The sequence below is a fragment of the Oncorhynchus mykiss genome, chromosome 6 (genome assembly GCF_013265735.2).
Source record: "Oncorhynchus mykiss isolate Arlee chromosome 6, USDA_OmykA_1.1, whole genome shotgun sequence".
In the NCBI taxonomy this organism is placed as follows: domain Eukaryota; kingdom Metazoa; phylum Chordata; class Actinopteri; order Salmoniformes; family Salmonidae; genus Oncorhynchus; species Oncorhynchus mykiss.
The window spans coordinates 37,172,132-37,194,259 of record NC_048570.1 but is presented as its reverse complement, the minus strand read 5'-3'; the positions used below and the strand labels follow the sequence as shown (position 1 = coordinate 37,194,259).

The 22,128-nt window shown below is 41.4% G+C and overlaps 1 protein-coding gene across 1 annotated transcript in view; it reads left to right on the top strand.

The window, feature by feature from the left end:
* The first annotated feature begins 1,107 nt into the window (after positions 1-1,107).
* The window catches only part of LOC110525881 (substance-P receptor-like), a 32,774-nt gene continuing 11,753 nt past the window's right edge, over positions 1,108-22,128 (top strand). The window contains exons 1-2 of the mRNA XM_021606365.2: positions 1,108-1,924; positions 12,144-12,338. Of these exons, the coding sequence (XP_021462040.2) occupies positions 1,515-1,924; positions 12,144-12,338 (605 nt within the window). The 5' untranslated portion in view covers positions 1,108-1,514. The remainder of the gene's footprint in view (positions 1,925-12,143; positions 12,339-22,128) is intronic.

The following is a 22,128-nucleotide window of genomic DNA, read 5'->3' as shown; positions in this document are numbered from 1 at the left end:
AAGTTATGTCGATATAGGACTCGTTTTTACTGTGGATATAGATACTTTTGTACCTGTTTCCTCCAGCATCTTCACAAGGTCCTTTGCCATTGTTCTGGGATTGATTTGCACTTTTCACTTTTCGCACCAAATTACGTTCATCTCTAGGAGACAGAGCGCATCTCTTTCCCGAGCGGTATGACAGCTGCGTGGTCCCATAGTGTTTATACTTGTGTACTATTGTTTGTACAGATGAATGTGGTACCTTCATGCGTTTGGAAATTGCTCCCAAGGATGAACCAGACTTGTGAAGGTCTCCAATTTTTTTCTGAGGTCTTGGCTGATTTCTTTTGATTTTCACATGATGTAAAGCAAAGAGGCACTGAGTTTGAAGGTAGGCCTTGAAATACATCCACAGGTACACCTCCAATTGACTCAAATTATGTCAATTAGCCTATCAGAAGCTTCTAAAGCAATGACATCCTTTTCTGGAATTTTCCAAGCTGTTTTAAGGCACAGTCAACTTAGTGTATGTACATTTCCGACCCACTGGAATGGTGATACAGTGAATTCTAAGTGAAATAATCTGTCTGTATACAATTGCTGGAAAATGACTTGTGTCATGCACAAAGTAGCCGACTTGACAAAACTATAGTTTGTTAACAAGAAATTTGTGGAGTGGTTGAAAAACAAGTTTTAATGACTCCAACCTAAGTGTATGTAAACTTCGGAATTCAACTGTATAATGTTTGTAGAATGCTGTCAGAAAATGTGAGCTATTGGAAATGGTTAGGTAAAGAGCCTATAATAAATTACACCATTGAAATACACCCACCATTCACTACAGGAGTCCTTATCTGCTATAGCAGAAACCGACCAGTCCTTTTATTCGACGGCTAAATACTTCTCTATTGTCTACATTTGGACAATCATTAATTACTTTAAGTATGCTGGTCTTGCTGAACAAGTTGTCCAGTCCATGGACGTTTCAAGTTACCACACACTATTGCAGAACATCTATGATATTCGCGTATGCGCGCTCTTGGCTGCGCTCCCGTTGGCGCACGTCGATTGTGTGAGAGGAGAGAGAGAGCACCTCTCTGAGCCAAGAGTATAGGGTACGGAGTACAGAGTACAGCGTTGGAGACGAGGACGCTGTTCCCCATGTCTTTTTGCTGCGGTGGAGAAGAGCCACACACCAAGGACCATCTCAATTTCACACGGAGTGGAGTCAACTTAAATACATATTCATCGTATTATCCAAATTCAATTTTTAATAACTTCGACAATTCTCAATTTTCTGTGTGTGAGCTGCGCCTTCAGTAATCATTCCATTATTTTACCATTCTAATTTAGCAGTGCCAAATGAATCAGAAGAATGGCAATGATGAAGAAAGTTTAAATTGAAAGACATCAACACACACCAAGATTATCTCTAACCATTTACTCAATCAGTTGTTAGTGGTTAAGTGTACATGTCATAGGTATTGCATGGACCAACATTATTTTTGTCACAAAAAAAAGATAACACCAAAATGGATCCCTTGTTCACCACGACTGATTTGACATTGCTAAGCAATTGGACCAACGCTTCAGGGCTCAATGGAACTGATCTAGACGGAAACCAGTTTGTGCAACCAGTTTGGAGAATTGTTCTATGGGCTTTCGCCTACAGTTGCATGGTTACTGTGTCTCTGGTGGGGAACGTCGTAGTAATATGGATCATTATGGCGCATAAACGAATGAGAACTGTGACCAACTATTTTCTGTTGAACCTGGCGTTTGCAGAGGCGTCTATGTCAGCCTTCAATACCGTTATCAACTTCGTCTATTCCGTCCACAATGAGTGGTACTTCGGGCTGATGTACTGCCGCTTTCACAACTTCTTCCCCGTCGCTGCTGTCTTCGCTAGTATCTACTCTATGACTGCGATAGCGGTGGACAGGTGAGTTCAGTTTTGGGGGGACGTTTCAATGGATATAGGCTAGAATGTTTGCCTATGGTCACAATAAGCAAAACAGAACAATAATGCAATTGGATCCTGTCACAAATGTATTTGTAATAAATATGTAATATCAATGAAATTAAAGGAACCTAGGAAGGAACCTAGAGAGGAACCAGACTTTGAGGGGTGGCCAGTCCTCTTCTGGCTGTGTCCGTTGAGATTTTAAGTGTACAGGTTCAAAGCGGCAATCAGCAATTGATAGATGAATTTTTTTCCTTATATATACCCATTGATTCTTGAAGAATATCGCTTACTGTCGCTTACTGTCAAAATATATGTTCGTTTTACTCCGTTGTTTGTACACAATGTAGCTGTAAACAAACATTGTATATCCTCAAAACCTTGTTAAAACTTTACCCTAATGTTGATATCGTCGATGGTCAGTCCTTGAATAAATAGGTCTGTCTATGAATTTAAGAGTGGTTACATTCCTCCAGCCCTATCCCTCAGCTGTTTACCAAAACACTGGCTGGGCGCCCAATTTGTTGTTCTTTGAACTGCAGATTGCCCATTTAAGATAAGAACATTTCTACCAAGGCTACATAGACATGTTATATAGCTAATGTATTCATTCAACTTAATTGGTTCTGGGGTGATGCTGCTGTTGCTGCTCCACCATCAAACCAATCAATAAATAACGTGTGTGTGTGTGTGTGTGTGTGTGTGTGTGTGTGTGTGTGTGTGTGTGTGTGTGTGTGTGTGTGTGTGTGTGTGTGCGTGCGTGTGACCTCACTCTTGTGTTTATATCCAGGCTGTTGTTTTAAGCAGACTCACCCCCACAATGCTATTCTTATTAACCTTTGTTTCTGTTAGTGAGATAAAGCCATTCTCATGTGAAAGCTGCTGTCTGATTTCTCCTCTTACCCCCTGACTTGGTACTCCAGAGGTAATAACCTGTAATGCATGCATAGCTCTGCTTTTCTCCCAGCAGAGTCTGCATGTACTTGACCTTTGCATTGTTTTGATATTTAATTACCCTTGAGATAACCTGGAGTAGGGAGCGCAGGGAGAGCAGGGAGAACAGGCATCCTGTGAGGCGCTAAAAGACATACTTCAAACAACACATACTGATCTGATTCAACCCCATACTTATCAACGGGTTAAGCCTCTAGTCATCTCTCCACTCATCATTATCTAACCACTCTTATAAACCTGCCTATTGAATCCTGTCTCCTCATGATCACATTCTTTTGACATACTCAATGAGCAGTGATCGTGTACGCAAGATGTAATTGGTAAGGTCCATCCTTTTTTTATTCTACATTTCCAGTAAACAGAGGGAGCGAAATAATCATGGCGCAGAGACTCTAATGTGTAACATATGGAGGAAAAACACCACAAACAACAGGTGTTTATGCCTTCAATTATATAGATCAAATGATGCGTCTTTCCATGTATTCCCCTTGTATGGGAAATGTCTCTCTAATGCCCTATAGAAAAGCAGTAGAGTGTGCTACGTGCCAGGTGATTGTGATGAGCGTCTCCACTTAATTCCCTCTCTCATAGTTCCAGCATCTCATGCTTTGAGGCATCACCTCCATGTTACTCCCATGCTATGCTGTACACATATTCACAGCAAGGCAGACGCAAAACCAAGCCTGTAGTGACTCTGTCACCCCCCCCCCCCCCCCCTCCTCGTGTCAATGTTTGTGTGTGTGTTTGTGTGTGTGCGTGTGGGGTGACGCTATGTGTATGTGTGTGTGTATGTGTGTGTGTATGTGTGCGTGTGTGTGTGTGTGAGAGAGAGAGCGATAAAGAGAGAGAGCATGCATGTGTGTGACACTGTGTGTATGCCTGTGTGTGTGTGCTTGGCAGCGTTGTGCTGCTGCAGTACAGAGCATCTTAATGCAGCCATGCCGTTCTCTCCCAGCTGTGACAGCAAGACTACTGTGTCTGTTTTTGTTCATTCAATTTTCTCTAATTTCTTCCTGACTCTCAGGGGATGTCACAGCGATTCAGCCAATCTCTGTATATTTCTCTCCTATCTTCATCTGATTGCTTCTTATAAAAAAGCACAACAAAATTCTGTATTTAGTTGTGAGGGAGTAAAAGAGAGAGTTATAGAGGGTTGTGAAGAAAGAGATGTATGGAGTACGCGGGAAATGAACCCCCACTGCTGGGGGTCAAACGTATTTAGTCTGGGGTCAACACGGCAGCGCTATATCCAGACCAGACTCTGGCACACCGTCTATTCACTTTGGATTTATTTGCACTGTGTCATGTTAGGCCATCACACCCCGTCTCCCACCTTTCACCTATAAGAGATCTGCACACACACAGTCACACACGCCAATACAGAGTTGATAAATAAAGCCTATATTTACTGTAGGTCTACAGCTGATCTGTCCGGAGACACACTCACATAACATACGTGGGCACACACACACACACATACACTTGAAGTCGGAAATTTACATACACCTTAGCCAAATACATTTAAACTCAGTTTTTCACAATTCCTGACATTTAATCCTAGTAAATGTTCCCTGTCTTAGGTCAGTTAGGATCACCACTATATTTTAAAAATGTGAAATGTCAGAATAATAGTAGAGAGAATGATTTATTTCAGCTTTTATTTCTTTCATCACATTCCCAGTGGGTCAGACGTTTACATACACTCAATTAGTATTTGGTAGCATTGCCTTTAAATTGTTTAACTTGGGTCAAACGTTTCAGGTAGCCTTCCACAAGCTTCCCACAATAAGTTGGGTGAATTTTGGCCCATTCCTCCTGGCAGAGCTGGTATAACTGAGTCAGGTTTGTAGGTCTCCTTGCTCGCACACGCTTTTTCAGTTCTACCCACAAATGTTCTATAGGAAGGCTAGCATCCCGGAGTCGCCTCTTCACTGTTGACATTGAGACTGGTGTTTTGCAGGTACTATTTAATGAAGCTGCCAGTTGAGGACTTGTAAGGGATCTGTTTCTCAAACTAGACACTCAAATGTACTTGTCCTCTTGCTCAGTTGTGCACCGGGGCCTCCCACTCCTCTTTCTATTCTGGTTAGAGCCAATTTGTGCTTTTCTGTGAAGGGAGTAGTACACGGCGTTGTACGAGATCTTCAGTTTCTTGGCAATTTCTCGCATGGAATAGCCTTCATTTCTCAGAACAAGAATAGACTGATGAGTTTCAGGAAAAAAAAGTTTGTTTCTAGCTATTTTGAGCCTGTAATCGAACCAACAAATGCTGATGCTCCAGATACTCAACTAGTCTAGAGAAGTCTAGTCTAGAGTATTATTGCTTCTTTAATCAGAACACCAGTTTTCAGCTGTGCTAACATAATTGAAAAAGAGTTTTGTAATGATCAATTAGCCTTTTAAAATTATAAACTTATAAACTAAATTATAAAGCCCACTAGCTAACACAATGTGCCATTGGACACAGGAGTGATGGTTGCTGATAATGGGCCTCTGTACGCCTATGTAAATATTCCATTAAAAAAACTGCAGTTTCCAGCTAAAATAGTCATTTACAACATTAACAATGTCTACACTGTATTTCTGATCAATTTATTGTTATTTTAATGGACAAAAAATGTGCCTTTCTTTCAAAACAAGGACATTTCTAAGTGACCCCAAACTTTTGAACGGTAGTGTATGTCTATTGGATTATAATAATTAAGGATATATTGCTTCAAATCTCTGTCTTCAGTGGTTTAGGTTGTGGGTTGTGGGCTGTGGGATGTGGGCTGTGGGTAGCATTAGATTTAGGTTGTCTATGGCTGGTGTCCAGCGGGAAGTGCTGACTGCTGGAGCAATGAACGCAGGGTAGGGCACACAAACAAACGCACACACAATGCTTGGCAACGTTGGACTGCTGCATATATATATATATATATATATATATATATATATATATATATATAGTATATGTCTCCGGCAGGAATAGAAGTCTTCTCTATCAATCAGCATTACCTCTCTCACCCGTCAGACCTGGGTTCAAATACTATTTGAAATCATTTCAATTACTTTATCTGTGCTTAATTGACCATGCCGCTTAATTGACCACTGTATAGTCCCAATACTGTAAACCCCACCTATTTGGAACCCCAGACAGGCAACAACAAACACTCAACGTATTTGAAAGATTTCAAATAGTATTTCAACCCAGGTCTGCCACCGGGCTCATTTCCTCCCAAATGTTGATGGGGATTTTATGTAATCTTCAGCAAAACAACAGTACCCCCGGAGAGCACAATGAGCTGGGAAATAGATTCCTGATCAAATTTCAGCCTTCAAACCAAAACAATTCAAAACAGAAAAAACACTGCACGCGGGAAGGTTAAATATTGTGTTGGCACCTCTGTAGAAGGAGCCTATACCTTAAAGACTTATAGAGCAAGAGAGCACCCGGACAGAGCATCTGCCTGTTGTCTTTATTGGGTTATTCCTTATGTATCAAGTGGTTTTGGTGTTTTAGATGTCATTGCTGGATCATTAGACCCTTGCCTCTCTCATTCATTTATACCAGGGACAGGCAACTGTGATGGGGGTGTGGGCCACAAAATCTGAACTCATCATGAGGGGCCACTGTTGCAATTCTATACATTTTGCCACAGGGTGGAGAGACATGTTTGCAGTTTTTCATATTATATCTGAGTGAGAGTGACTAACAAAATCAATGGGGGCCCCTGGGTGGTAATTCGAAAATTATTACTATGAGTTTAGATAGCTGGCTTGACTAATTTACCAATCTAAAAAAATGTTAGCTGACATGGGCTAATTGAGTGACTATCAGCGACTGACATGACAAAAGAAAAACTGCTTATGCAAAAACAAATTTTGAAATTGCACCTTGTGTATTCTACTATTCTAACTCGCAACAGTAAAATGAGACTCCGACTGAGTTTTTTTTTGTGTGGGGGGGGGGGGGGGGATTTAACCGAGGTTCTTCAAAAGAGGGGCCGCGGGCCCCAGTTGCCCATACCTGATTTATACCATCTTCCAGTGGGGTTTGCTATTGCCCAGAGACATTCGCAACAAAGCCAGGTTGAAAACCGAGAAAGTAAGTGCGGTGTAAAACAGGTTTGAAAGAAAGTGAGACAAAGAGGGTTGCCGCCGACACTCCGGGAAAACAGTAGATCCAGAAAACAGACTGAATTTCTAGTTTAAAAAATGACTAAAGGATTCCCAAAACTGTGAATCCATGCTGTCGTTGTAAGGTTATACAAAATAAAGAGAAATACAGGGGTTTGCTGTGTGTTCATGTGAACATACAGTATGTACATCTATGCATTTGTATGCAGGTGGCCCTGTAAGCCAGGCCTCTATATGCTTTTCAAAGAGTGTTGTCAGAAACACAGCTAAACTAAACCCATACCATGGAAAAGCAGCAATGTGAGTATCACTTGAAACAAGATAGGAGATTCCAAGAGCCATGTGCTCATGGAATGAGCCAGGTATAGCAGATAGTCAAGATGTGACAGATAGTTGTGTTGGACTACAGAGAACGTTTGAAATTAAAGATTATTGGGAGAATGTCCAAATAGAAGATTAAATGGGGCTATTAGGTGGATTACGATGTTGATTAAATCTGAAAGTTAAAGACATTGAACTCTCAAGTGCTGCTTGACACGATCCTGTCACAGTGTTAGATATCGTTAGGTCAGTAGTCTATTGATGGAATGGGACTTGCTTGGGGTTGCATGCCAAATTGCAACCTATGCCATATAGTGCACTACTTTTGAACAGTCACTGGTCCTATATAGGGAATAGGATGTAATTTGGGACTAGGACTAAAGGGTTATTCCACTAAATATGTGCCTTTGATATTTGAAGTAGAAATAAAAAAGGTTGGAACCGGTTCAGGGAACAGAACCGAAAACGGGAAAATAACGAACATTTTTGAGGAACAGAACCCGAACTGAAAACGAAAGTGATCCATACTGTTCTGGAGCAGAACGTTATGTTAAAAGCATGGGAACTGGTTAATAACATTATTTTACGTTCAAGGCATTTATTTCCAGTCCCACAAAAATCACAACAAAGCACCCATGCAAGCCCTCACTGTGTCACTTAGAAACTTTTTCCAGCGTCTGCCTGTTTGTGTGTGTAGACTGCCTGCCCCTCCCTTCTGAAGCATAGGATACTGTAGACTACTGACTATGTTACAAGCATAATTCAGAAATTAGGGAGAGACCTTTTACTGCAATGGGCTAAATCAGGATCACACAGTGTTTCTTGGTAGTGTTAAACAAATCTACTTTGAAACAAAAGTATACGCCTCACACACATGCTTATGGGCTTAAAAAAGACGACACCTGCACCATGTCAAATATATAATTGAAATGTATTGCATTTTGAGTTTGCATCCCAATGTTACACTTTATATACATTAAAGAAAGCTCAAATATAACAAATAATATAACGTTGATTAATTATGAAATTATGAAACATATGAATAACATTCCCCCCATGAAGCCACTAGGTAATTTGACTGCAGGAAAGGGCTACATAGAGAAGAATGGATTTACTTTTAAAATGCTAGTTAAGGATAGGATTTCACATTGGATTTATTAACTACAAAAATGTAAGACATTTTTAATTCTAGTGCTGCTCTGCACACACAAGCATGTCATTTGCTCTGGTCCAACATTAAACCGACTCAGAAGTTCAAAGACATTAAAAATTCCTCCATAGAAGCCGCTCCTCCGTATGTATAATTCTGTGGGCCTAATTCAGATAATGCATGTCATAACAAAATGCCCCAGCACTTCAAGGTAAGCTTCCTCCATCCTCTCTCGTTCTCTCTCACCCTCAAAATTTCAGCTGCATCTCACGCCCTACACTGACTGGCAGCACAGTGTTTGTTTTGTCTTTCATTATGATTAAACCATGCAGTTATCGACTTTCTTATACAGATTCAATCGCTTACCCGCTCCACAGCAAGCTGCTCTATCCGCACTGATTGGTGAAGTAAGTTAATTTTGAGCTAAATGTAAAAAAATATATTTCAGAGGTTTAAAAAGGAACAGAAAGGAATGATAAACCGTTACTTTTTTGATTGTTTGAACCAGTTCAGAATGTTATTGTTTTGGTCGGAACAGTGGAACGGAATGAAAAAAATAATGGTTCTGTTCAGAATCAAACATGGAAAATAATTCAGTTCCAACCCCTGGAAGAAAGTGTGGACAAATATTGAATTTTAAAAGTCTGTTATATTAAATTAAGTGCCCTTTAACATAGACCACATGGAAAATTCTATAAATCTGATTTTTCATATGAATAAAGACTTGCTCAAATTAATTTGTGGAGTGGTTGAAAAACAAGTTTTAATGACTCCAATCTAAGTGTATGTTAACTTCTGACTTCAACTGTATGTACACTTAGGTTGGAGTCATTAAAACTTGTTTTTCAACCACTCCACAAATGTCTTGTTAACGAGCTATAGTTTTGTCAAGTCGGTTAGGACATCAACTTTGTGCGTGACACAAGTCATTTTTCCAACAATTGTTTACAGACAGATTATTTCACTTATAATTCACTGTATCACAATTCCAGTGGGTCAGAAGTTTACATACACTACGTTCACTGTACCTTTAAACAGCTTGGAAAATTCCAGAAAATGATGTCATGGCTTTAGAAGCTTCTGATAGGCTAATTGACATAAGTTGAGTCAATTGGAGGTGTTCCCGTGGATGTATTTCAAGGCATACCTTCAAACTCAGTGCCTCTGCTTGATCTCAGAAAAAAATGTAGACCTCCATAAGTCTGGTTCATCCTTGGGAGCAATTTCCAAACACCTGAAGGCACCACATTCATCTTTACAAGCAATAGTACGCAAGTATAAACACCATTGGACCACACACCCGTCATACCGCTCAGGAAGGAGACACGTTGTCTCCTAGAGTTGAATGTACTTTGGTGCGAAAAGTGCCAATCAATCCCAGAACAACAGCAATGGACCTTGTGAAGATGCTGGAGGAAACAGGTACAAAGTATCTATATCCACAGTAAAGTGAGTCCTATATCGACATAACCTGAAAGGCTGCTCAGCAAGGAAGAAGCCACTGCTCCAAAACCGGCATAAAAAAAAGCGAGACTGTACTTTTTGCCACTGCACATGGGGACAAAGATCGTACCTTTTGGAGAAATGTCCTCTGGTCTGATGAAACAAAAATGGAACTGTTTGGCCATAATGACCATCGTTATGTTTGTAGGAAAAAGGGAGAGGTTTGCAAGCCATCCCAACCGTGAAGCATGGGGGTGGCAGCATCATGTTGCGGGGCGGGGCTGCTTTGCTGCAGGAGGGACTGGTGCACTTCACAAAATAGATGGCATATTGAGGAAGGCAAATTATGTGGATATATTGAAGCAACATCTCAAAACATCAGTCAGGAAGTTAAAGCTTGATCGCAAATGGGTCTTCCAAATGAACAATGATGATGAAGCATACTTCCAAAGTTGTGGCAAAATGGCTTAAGGACAACAAAGTCAAGGTATTGGAGTGGCCGTCACAAAGCCCTGACCTAAATCCTATAGACAATGTGTGGGCAGAACTGAAAAAGCATGTGCGAGCCAGGAGGCCTACAAACCTGACTCAGTTACATCAGCTCTGTCATGAGGAATGGGCCAGAATTCACCCAACTTTTGTGGGAAGCTTGTGGAAGTCTACCTGAAACGTTTGACCCAAGTTAAACAATTTAAAGGCAATGCTACCAAATACTAATTGAGTGTATGTAAACGTCTGACCCACTGGGAATGTGATGCAAGAAATAAAAGCTGAAATAAATAATTCGCTCTACTATTATTCTGACATTTCACATTCTTAAAATAAAATGGTGATCCTATCTGACCTAAGACAGGGAACATTTACTAGGATTAAATGTCAGGAATTGTGAAAAACTGAGTTTAAATGTATTTGGCTAAGGTGTATGTAAACTTCTGACTTCAACTGTATTACAGTATATAATGTATTATTCGACATTAGTGTTACAATAGTACTCATAGGAATTGGGTCATTGTTTACAAGTTGCAAGCTATCCCCTAAAGCCATCCCGAATACCACATATTTTCCATCTTCTTCTGAGTCTGGCAGCATAACAAATTTCAACGGAAAAATACATTCAAAGTGCTCAAAAAACTCTTGCTACATTGAAACATTGACGGTTCCTCAAATAACCCCTTAACTAACCAAAGTTTCAAATATAAACCCATTGACTGCAACGGTTCCTTGTGGAACTCCAGTGTTTCTTGAGAATCTCCAGGGCTCCTCGAGTCACCCTTAATTATAAGAAGATGAGGATAAGCTTTTACTCTTTCAAAGGCATACAGTCTATGACTCAAACTAAATTGAGACAGGGGAGGATTGCAACATGCACATTGATTGATGTAGACCCTGATGCTCAGAGGGGAAGAATAAAACATTTGTGTTTTAGTTTGATCAATAGTGTCAATTTGTGTGTGTGTGTGTGTGTGTGTGTGTGTGTGTGTGTGTGTGTGTGTGTGTGTGTGTGTGTGTGTGTGTGTGTGTGTGCAGAGGTGGAAAAAATACTTCATTGTCATAATTGAGTAATAGTAAAGATACCTTAATCTAAAATGACTCAAGTAAAAGTGAAAGTAACCCACTAAAATAGTACTAGAGTAAAAGTCTATAAGTAAGTACAGTGCTGGAAAAAGTACTCAATTGTCATACTTGAGTAAAAGTAAAAAGTTAAAGTAAATACTATACATCAAATTGCTTATATTTCACAAGCCAGATGGCACAATTACCTTTTTTATAACTTTTTTTGACAGCCAGGGGCAACTCCAGCACTCAGACATAATTTACAAAGGAAGCATTTATGTTTATTGAGTCCACCAGATCAGAGGCAGTAGGGATGACCAGGGGCATTCTCTTGATAAGTGTGTGAATTGGACCTTTTTCCTGTACTGCTAAGCATTCAAATTTTAACTTGTACTTTTGGGTGTCAGGGAAATTGTATGGAGTAAAAAGTACATTATTTTCTTTAGAAATGTAGTGAAGTGAAAGTAAAAGTAGTCAAAAATATAAATAGTAATGTAAAGTACAGATTCCCCCGAAAACAATGCTTAAATAGTACTTTAAGGTATTTTTAAAGAAGTACTTTACACCACTGTGTGTGTGTGTGTGTATGTGTGTAGATCTTCCCCTTGTATCTTCCTGAACATGTGTTTGACCCTCCTTTCTCTCCTCTTTTCCTAGGTACATGGCCATCATCCACCCCTTGCAGCAGCGTATGTCGTCCACAGAGACCAAGGTGATCGTTGGAGTGATCTGGGTGCTGGCTCTGCTCCTGGCCTTCCCTCAGTACTACTACTCAGTGACAGAAGAGCTGCCTGGACGAATCATCTGCTACATTGAGTGGCCCGAATACTCTGGCTTCGACTACAGAATTATGTGAGTTTCCTTTATAAGTGTGTGTATGTGTGAGAGAGAGAAAAAGAGAGAGAGAGAGCGAGAGTGTGTGTTTGTGTGTGTGTGTGCGTGGGCATTTCCACTAATCACTAAACTAAACACTCCTGATTACTTTGAATGGAGAACAAATGCATGAGGGTCGCTGGTATACACTAGCCAGTAAATAAAAGCAGCATGGAACAAAAATGCTTTGTTTCTTTTCTGTTTCTCGATGAAAGAAAAAAAAACACCAAAAGCTTTTTATCAAGTACACCTGTGCAGGGAAAATATCAGATGTAAACAGTAGAAGACATGACTATACAGTTTACTCTTCTCTCACTATTTATTAAAGCCGATGTAACTTTTACCATTCCCGCACTGCTTATTAAAGCAGCAGTTTGACTGTTTTAAATACAATGCTAATGATGACTGTTTTCAAAAGCAGCGGAGAGTTAAGGCCCCCCCCTGTGTCGACTTCCGCATGTCTTCAGCAGAGCATATAAAAGATAGACCAAGACATTCTGCTGTTTACTATTCTGTTGCCTAACAGATCAAATATTTTATTTACCTTCACTATCGATTCCAAATTCCTCGAATTGTGTCTCCACTCAAGAGCAGCTTGGGTTAAACATAAAAAGCCCAATTCCATTATCTTCTAGCTGTCCAAACACAGGGCAGATTTCATATTATCCTCTTAGCTCCATCCATCGAAAGCAATAAACAAACTGAAAGGACTGAGAGAACATCCCAAATGGCACCCTTTTCCCTTTATAGTCCACTACCTTTGACTAGGGCCCATATAGCTCTGGTCGAAAGTCGTGCACCATAAAGGGAATGAGGGTGCCACTTGAGACGCAGACTGGACTGAGAGTGCATGCAGACTACATACCCTGTGTCTAACCTTAACAAAACATTGTTGGAAGGGAACTGAGAATTATTTATTGGTGTGATTGCGAAGCCAGTAGACACATTCTGAGCTGCAGTATCAGGTGAATATGGGTAGCCAGATATTGAACAGATTATTATTTGTATTGTAGGGGGCTTTGGCAGTTTAGATGTTATTGCTTAATCATTGGATCTGAGCCTCTCGCATTCATTCTTCCATTCGCCCCGCTCTCAACTCTCATCTTTCACACTGTTTTGCTGTGCTTCACAGTTGAACATGAAGCAGGAAAGTGACACCATCAGACACGTGTCTGACTGAGTGATATTCTGCCCAACCTTTCCTCTACATTGCTTCCTTCCTTACGTTACCAAAATAGAACGGAAAGATTACGGTTGTCATACCCCGATTCAGAGGGTTGGGTTAAATGAGGAAGACACATTTCAGTTGAATGCGTTCAGTTGTACTCACTAGGTATCCCCTTTCCCTTTTTCAATGAACAATACAATTATAGGCGTGAAGTGCTATATATATAAGGAGTTAATGTTAGCACTTCACACCTATAATATTAGCACTTCACGCCTATAATTGTATGCTGTATTTGATTTGTACGGTGGGGAATAGAATAGCAAGTCTGTCACCGGGACCGCTTCCCAACGCTCTCATTGGTTCTCTTCACCCCATAATGTACGGCAAACTAAAAGCTGTGAAGCAGTGGAGTCTCCTCAGAATAGGAAGGGGAGGCACATCCTCCTCAGTGAATTTCACACAAATAAAAATTGTGAAATATTAAAAGTTATCCTTATTAGATAAAACTATGCTAAATATATTTACATCACCATATCATTGATTAAAACACACTGTTTTGCAATGAAGGTCTACAGCAGCCTCAACAGCACTCAGCAGCGTAGCACCATGGTGTAGCCCGAGGACAGCTAGTTTCCCTGCTCCTCTGGGTACGTTGATTTCAATAGAAAAATGAGGAGACTTATAGTTCTCACCCCCTTCCATAGACTTACACAGTAATTATGTCAACTTTCAGAGGACATCCTCCGAGCTCTTGCAGTATTTACTGACATTTTGTCAATCAAATCAGATGATCAGAGAATGAATCTAGTACTGAAAGCATAAGCTACAGCTAGCTAGCACTGCAGTGCATAACATGTGGTGAGTAAGTGACTCAGAGAAAGGCAATAGTTTTGAACAATTACATTTCTTTAAAAATGAAGGAGAAGCAAGAGAGAGAGCGAAAGAAAGAGAGAGAGAGAGATATTTCGTAGCATTTATTTTTTCACTTTTAGTTTCACTAAGCTAGCGAATGCAAATTGCTAGTTTAGCCTACTCAAACACCCGGCTCAAACAGAGAGGGATGCTATGTTAGCTAGCTGGCTATGCCTATCCAACACTGGAACTCTTCCAAGTCAAGGTAATCTTTTGGTTTTATTAATTTATTGCCACCAGGTCCCGCCGGTATAACTGCTAAACTGCTTGCTGACTGTACTGTGTGATTGTAGCGGGTTTACTAATGCATTAGTTCTAGTAGTTATGTTGACTATGACGTTATATGGTAATGTGCTAATATGGTGACAATTATATAGGCTGTGTGTAGCAGTTAGTGGTTATGATATGAAGGTTTGTCTTGGAAAGTTATTTTTGCCTGGCCACAGACAGATGATGTGTTGTGCACTGAAGTCCATAAGCGAAGGGGAAAAGTTAGAGGAGGAGAGCGAGTAGATGCGAGAAGGAATTATACAACGAGCAAAATGATCATGCTGTTTGTATGTGGCTGCTATTAAAGTGAACTGTGTTTGCGTGTGATAAGAGGTGTGTTAATTCCGCCGATTTTGTTTAAAAACCTTTCTAAAATGTAAGCAAACGGAATAAAACAGGGATAAACATACCTGAATTTGTCCAATGGAACCTCTTGTTTGCAACTGTTGGACTAATAATTAAAGCCTAGATGAGCTAGATGCAGGCAAGAGTGTGCAAGGCAGTATTGAATGTGTCACTGTCTGTCACCTTGATTACTAAAAAAATTATTTCGACCTGTGCATCTACGTTGTAAACGTTCATTCATAGGCTAGGTTGTAGCAACTCATGATGGGTATAGGGAACATTTAGCACATAGCCTAAACCCATCGATGTAACATTGAGCTGGGTGAATGGAATATGAATGACAGTCATCCAATATAATGTAATAGAAATAAGGCCATGCTCATAACAAAAATAAATCGTCCTCCCTAATTGTAAACGTCACCGACCGCCACTGCTGTGAAAATGTATTACAGTGTGTGTGTGTGTGTGTGTGTGTGTGTGTGTGTGTGTGTGTGTGTGTGTGTGTGTGTGTGTGTGTGTGTGTGTGTGTGTGTGTGTGTGTTAAAGCCATGAAGGTGTATGGCAGCTTCAGCTGGAGGTTGAAATCCTCTGATGGCCACACTGTAGAGAGTGCGATAGAGAGAGAGTGACAAAGAGAGAGGCCTGAGACCTGGAGATTCAAGGGATGATTCTAGCACGCGTAAGGCACATTTACTATTAACAGTGGGAAAGTGCTCCCCACCCCTGTGGCCATTAATGTATTTGTTTGACTCCAGTCGTTACCTTCCGACATCCAGTGAGCTGATAAACGCACAGCCTCCAGCTCTGATCTGATCAACAGCAGCCCCTCTGCTCTCAGCACATCAACACTACAGCATTTCTTGGGTTGCTCTCTTTGTCTCCAAATGCCATTGTCATTCAGTCTGGCTGTCCAGGCTCCCACACTTCTACATTGTGACCATTTGTCATGAATAGCACGATGGCAATTAGAATGTTCATGTAGGAATCGCTGTGGCACTTATTACTTTTTCAATGAAACTGTAATCACTGACACATGAGGGCTAAGTGAGCGGAGCTTTGGTGTGGTTGTAATTCAGCCAGCCCGTCCGCTGCTGTAATTGACACATTTGATTATGGCTGACCCTCCAGTCCAAGCAATGTGTGGGATGGTGTGAGTGTGTGGTTGTGTGTGTGTATGCTGCCCCTCTGCCACCGTCGCTATGGCCCCCTCTCAGTGAGCAGGAATTAGGGAGTAAGGCCACGGGGAGGGTATAAATAGCAACGTCACAAACTTACCGAAGATTCAGTTTCCAACAGTATGATCACACACTCAGACAAGTAGGCTGGACCTTCACACACTCCCGTGTGCGGGTTTGAGCACAGCTGCATACACAGCTGTGCACAGACCTTTTCTATACACACACTAATATACAGAGCGATAGACACACAGTTACACCCCCTCCCACCCCCCCCCCCCCCCCCCCCCCCCCCCCACACACACATACACAGATAGTTAGACACACAGTGACCCCCCCCCCACACACACACACATACATTGAGAGAGAGAGAGGAAGAGAGGGTGAGTAATAGAGAAAGAGAAAAAGACACACACAAAGTGACACACACAGACCATCCTGCGCAAGCACATCCCGTTCTCTCTGTTCCCCCTGTCCCCTAAATTGGGTACCTAAAGAGCTTGTCTTTGACCTATGCCAGTAAACCAGCAGCATTGTGCAGGGTGTCATGTTACCTCAGCCACTACATTCATCTCCCTCTGCAGACGCCCAGGCTTCATTCTCTTCTCCCAGCAATGTCAAAAGAACAGCAACAGCGGCCCACACATGGCGCAACAGAACACAGACAAACGTTGAGATGCAGTCTAGAGCTTGGCTGGACAGTCAGGCAGGAAGAGAAGACAGAAAAATAATGAGCAGCAAGTACTGTATATGGTGAATATTTTCTGGATGGGCTATTGGACCTTGATGTGCTGGGTGTAACTGTAAACTGTAAAGTTGATGTATCATTCCTCCCAGTGTCACTTTATTTGGCAGGATGTTTATTGATAACTGTGCTGTGACAGTTAGGTGACAGACACTCACTTCTCTTTTCTGCTAGCCCAGCGAGCAGGAGGCAGGGGGCAGGAGGCTTAAGGGAGACGAGAGGATGGGGGAGAGAGAGAGGAGAGGGGACGAGAGGAGGAGAGGAGATGAGAAGATGGGAGAGGAGAGGCAGGATGCAGGCAGCCACCGGGCTCATTACGTATTCCGGGGAAGTTTGCTCAAGGCCGCACTGATTTTTGTAAATTGCCTTATACCCACAACAGGCTCTCCTGGAAGTACTGACAGTTCTTTAGACGGACAATAGTTTTTATAACCAAATGTACATTTTTCTACAAACTCCCACCAAACTGTGCATGTGTGTGTGTGTTTGTGTGTGTGTGTGTGTGTGTGTGTGTGTGTGTGTGTGTGTGTGTGTTTAAGCATCTTCATTTGTAGGATCTTAATTTGATCACCTTGTTGCAGGAGACCTTCTGAAGTTTCTAATTTCCACTTTGTAATCTCAGACTTAATTTTCCCTTATGAAATATGTATCAACCCCTACAAAGATGTCCAATAATTATAAGCCTCATAATAATTCACATTTCCTGTGTCTGCAGGATTATTTTCCTGCTGTAGCAAACTGGCTAAAAGATCTTACATCTGTACACTTCCAGGTAGAACCCAGGTAGAACCCTTTTGGGATCCATGTCGAAAGGGTTCTACATCAGAGGAGGCTGCTGAGGGGAGGACTGCTCATAATAAATGCTGGAATGGAGCAAATGGAATGGCATCGAACACATGGAAACCATGTGTTTAATACCATTCCATTTATTTCGCTCCAACCCTTACCACGAGTCCGTCCTTCCCAATTAAGGTGCCACCAACCTCCTGTGTTCAACATTGAACCAAAAAGGGCTCTACCTGGAACCAATATGGTTCTACTTGGAACCAAAAATGGTTCTTCAAAGTGTTGTCCAATTGGGACAGCTGAAGAAACCTTTTAGGTTGTAAATAGCACCTTTTTTTTTCTACTAGTGTATGTGTGTAACTGTACGTGTTTGCCAGTTTGTGTGCATGCATTTGTGTGTGTTTCTCTGTGTATGTCTATGGCATGTATGTGTGTCAAATGCATGGGTCTGCCTGGCGAGTGTGTCTGCATGAGTGCGTCAACGACATATGATAGCTCCTCAGCTGCTTGTGATGGGTGTTGCAAAATACTAAAATGCTGTCTGACTCACAGTCTCCAAGTGAAGTGACCCTGATAAGGACCTGCAAACAGTCAGATCCTCAGCCTGCCAAAACACAACACACTGACAAGCCCTGCTACCTTTTGAAATATTCCCCTGAAGAAAATAGTTATCCTAGTGACAACAACAACCCTGAAAACTGTCAGAGAAATTAAACACATGCTTTGCTGACAGAGTCATAGGGAGGTAAGAATGGAAAAGCTGGCCTGATATACACATTCTTTCTATGTGTCCGTATTTGGAAGTCCCTCAGATTGCGTCGCAAATGGCACCCTATTCCCTATGTAGTGCACCCTATGTAGTGCACCATAGGGTGCGATTTGAGAATTCTTTCATGTTGAGAGAGAGGGATGAAAATATGGCACTGTTGTTATTGGTTTCTCTGTTGTTACAAATACACTGAACAAAGATATAAACGCAACATGCAACAATTTCAAAGATTTTACTGAACTACAGTTCATATAATAAAATCAGTCAATTGAAATAAATTCATTAGGCCCTAATCTATGGATCAGTGCAACATGCATAGAGTCTCCTTCACATAAGGTTGATCAGGCTGTTGATTGTGGCCTGTGGAATGTTGTTCCACTCCTCTTTAATGGCTGTGTGAAGTTGCTGGATATTGGTGGGAAATGGGTGACATGTCTGGTGAGTTTTCAGGCCATGGAAGAACTAGGACCTTTTCAACTTCCAGGAATTGTGTACAGATCCTTGCGACATAGAGCCGTGCATTTTCATGCTGAAACATAAGGTGATGGTGGCGGATGAATGGCACGACAACGGGCCTCAGGATTGTGTCCTGGTCTCTCTGTGCACTCAGATTGCCAAAGATAAAATGCAATTTGTTCGTGCTCCGTAGCTTATGCCTGCCCATACCATAACCCCACCGCCACCATGGGGCACTTTGTTCACAACGTTGACATCAGCAAACTGCTCACCCACACAACGCCATACACGCTATCTGCTCTGTACAGTGGAAATCGAAGTTGTTTACAACGCCGAACTGCAGTCAGGTGAAGACCCTGGTGAGGACGACAAGCACGTAGATGAGCTTCTCTGAGACGGTTTCTGCCAAAATGATTTGGTTGTGCAAACCCACAGTTTCATCACTAACAGGGAAGCAAACAAATGTGTTCACAGAATTTGAGCGAAACAAGCTTTTTGTGCATATGGACATTTTCAGGGATCTTTTATTTCAGCTCATGAAACAAGGGACCAACAATTTACATGTTGCTTTTATATTTCTCTTTACTATAAAACAAGACTTTATCTGAGGAAGTACTGCCTACCTGTTCTCCAAAGACAGTGCAGTATGCAGATAGGCAGAAAACGGCTTCTCCGCCTTCTCCAATACAAATCCCCAATCACACTTGTAGGCGATGTCATGGCGTCATTGGCTTGCTAAGCTCATGTGCAGAAACACATCTTCGGGTCTAACGGTTGTCTCGCGCCGAACTGCGTGTGGTCAGGCCATCAAATCAAAGGCACTTCTTCGATATAAAGTTGTTTTTGACTAAAATGACATCAGTTTATCTCTTTAACAAGGTTGTTTACTAAGACATTTGCTCGAACCAAGAAAATGAACAAGTAAGGAAGATTGTTTAACTTCTCTCATATACTTCTCAAACCCTGCCCTGGTCTGCTTGGTCTGTTTCACACGTGTTACCAGCAGTCTCGCGATGTTGCTCCTCTGTGTTCTCCTTTGCATTTAATTCATTTCCCTCCTCCTATCATATTATTTACAAAAAGCAAGTATTTGTCATGTATTGTCATGTTGTGTCTTTCTGTCCTTTTCCTTTCTCCCTCTGCTGGTCGTATTAGGTTACCTTTTCTCCCCCGCTTTCCCCCAGCTGTTCCTTGTCTCCTCTGACTACCCATTCACCCCGTTTCCCACCTGTTCCCTTTTTCCCTCTGATTAGGTCCCTATATCTCTCTCTGTTTCTGTTCCTGTCCTTGTCGGATTCTTGTTTGTTGTGTTTCATGCCTGAACCAGACTATCGTCATGTTTGCTGTAACCTTGTCCTGTCCTGTCGGAATCTGCCGGTCTGTCTGAACCTACCGATGTTTGGTTATTAAAGAAGCTCTGTTAAGTTAATTCGCTTTTGGGTCCTCATTCACTCACCGTGACAGTATTAGGGAGCTGTGACCGTTAATTTCACACATCTCAGACAAAAAAAGTCAGTGGAAGTCTGTACAGGAGCCCACCCATTACCAATTTGCTGCATGTACTCTCTCATGCAGTTCCCAAACATTTCACTGTAATAATCACTGGTAACAGACTGTGAATGCCATTAAAGGGATATTTCAGGATGTTGGCAGTGCCCTTTTTCTACTTCCCCAGAGTCAGATAAATTCGTGGATACCATTTTTATGTCTCTCTCTGAGGAAGTTGCTATGTTGCGTTAGCGTAATTGCTAACTATTGTTGACTGGAACAGCTAGCATGCTAGCTGTTCCTGTAGACTTCCAGTCATTGAGATAATGCTAGTTAGCATTGATTCGCGAAACTACCTATAACTTCCTTAATACTGGACACAGAGACAAAAAAAATGGTGTCCACGAGTTTATCAGACTCTAGGGAAGTAGATAAACGGCTTCACTGACACAATTCGGAAGTATATCTTGAATATTTGGTTCCTCAGCAAACACAAACAGATGCTTTCCACAGTCGTCTTACCTTTTATTTCCAAAAAACTAAAGCACTGCATGCATCACTAAAGAACAAAAAGGTACAACAGAGCTTTTGGGGAGGAAAACCATTGATGCAAAAAAAATATAAGCCTTCAAGTCAATTGGTTGAATTGCAGCTGCTCTCTCTTTGGACTCATTTCTTATGCCTTGTGTACTGTGTGTGCCAGGTTTGATCCTCTGGTGCACCTGCATTTTGCTCAGTAGGCCGGTATGAGGGCCTGAAGTCTGGTGTTGTGTCTCTGTCCTCCTGGGCATTCTATCTGATTATAATAATTGTCAGAATTTTCATTGTTTAAAAATAAATAAAAAACAAGTCTCTGGGGAGGAGAGACCGGCTACTGTGTCTGATAACCAAGCCATTAACTCATATTAACTGAATCTGAGCTGTCTTAATTTGTTATTTATTATTGGAAAGTTAATTATGGGGGGAGTTAGTTCCTTTGCCATGTAAATATAGAAGAATGTTCTCAGAATAGTTGTATTAGACATGTTTGCTCGATAAGGAGGCCCTTATTCATACCCTATTACTGTTGCACCTGTCGTAAAGATACTGATAAGACCTGATAAGTATCCCATTCGAACCCACACACCTACCTGATCCCTTTTTTTGACTCTTATTTCATCGTTCACTGATGTCCTCCCTGTCTCCTCTTTTCTTCCAGCTCCCTGTTGTTTACAAGTAACATCCAAAATAAAGGAAACATCAACACAAAGTGTATTAATATGGCATTGGGCCATCATGACCCAGAACAGCTTCAATGCACCTTGGCATAGATCAGTGTTTCCCAAAGGGGTGCACGTTTTGGTTTTCACCCTAGCACCACACATCTGATTGAAATAATCAAAGAGTGATGGTTTGTTGATTATTTGAATCAGCTTTGTATTGCTAGGGCCTAAACAAGAACATGCACCACGTTTGGGAAACTCTATTGGGGGGATTCTTCCATGATAAGTTCTATAATTTAGTGTTTTAATGATAGTGGTGGAAAACGCTGTCTCAGGCACCCCTCCAGGATCTCCCATAAGTGTTAAATTGGGTTGAGATCTGGTGACTGAGACGGCCATGGCATATGGTTTACAACGCTATCATGCTCATCAAATCATCAAATTGCTGAATCA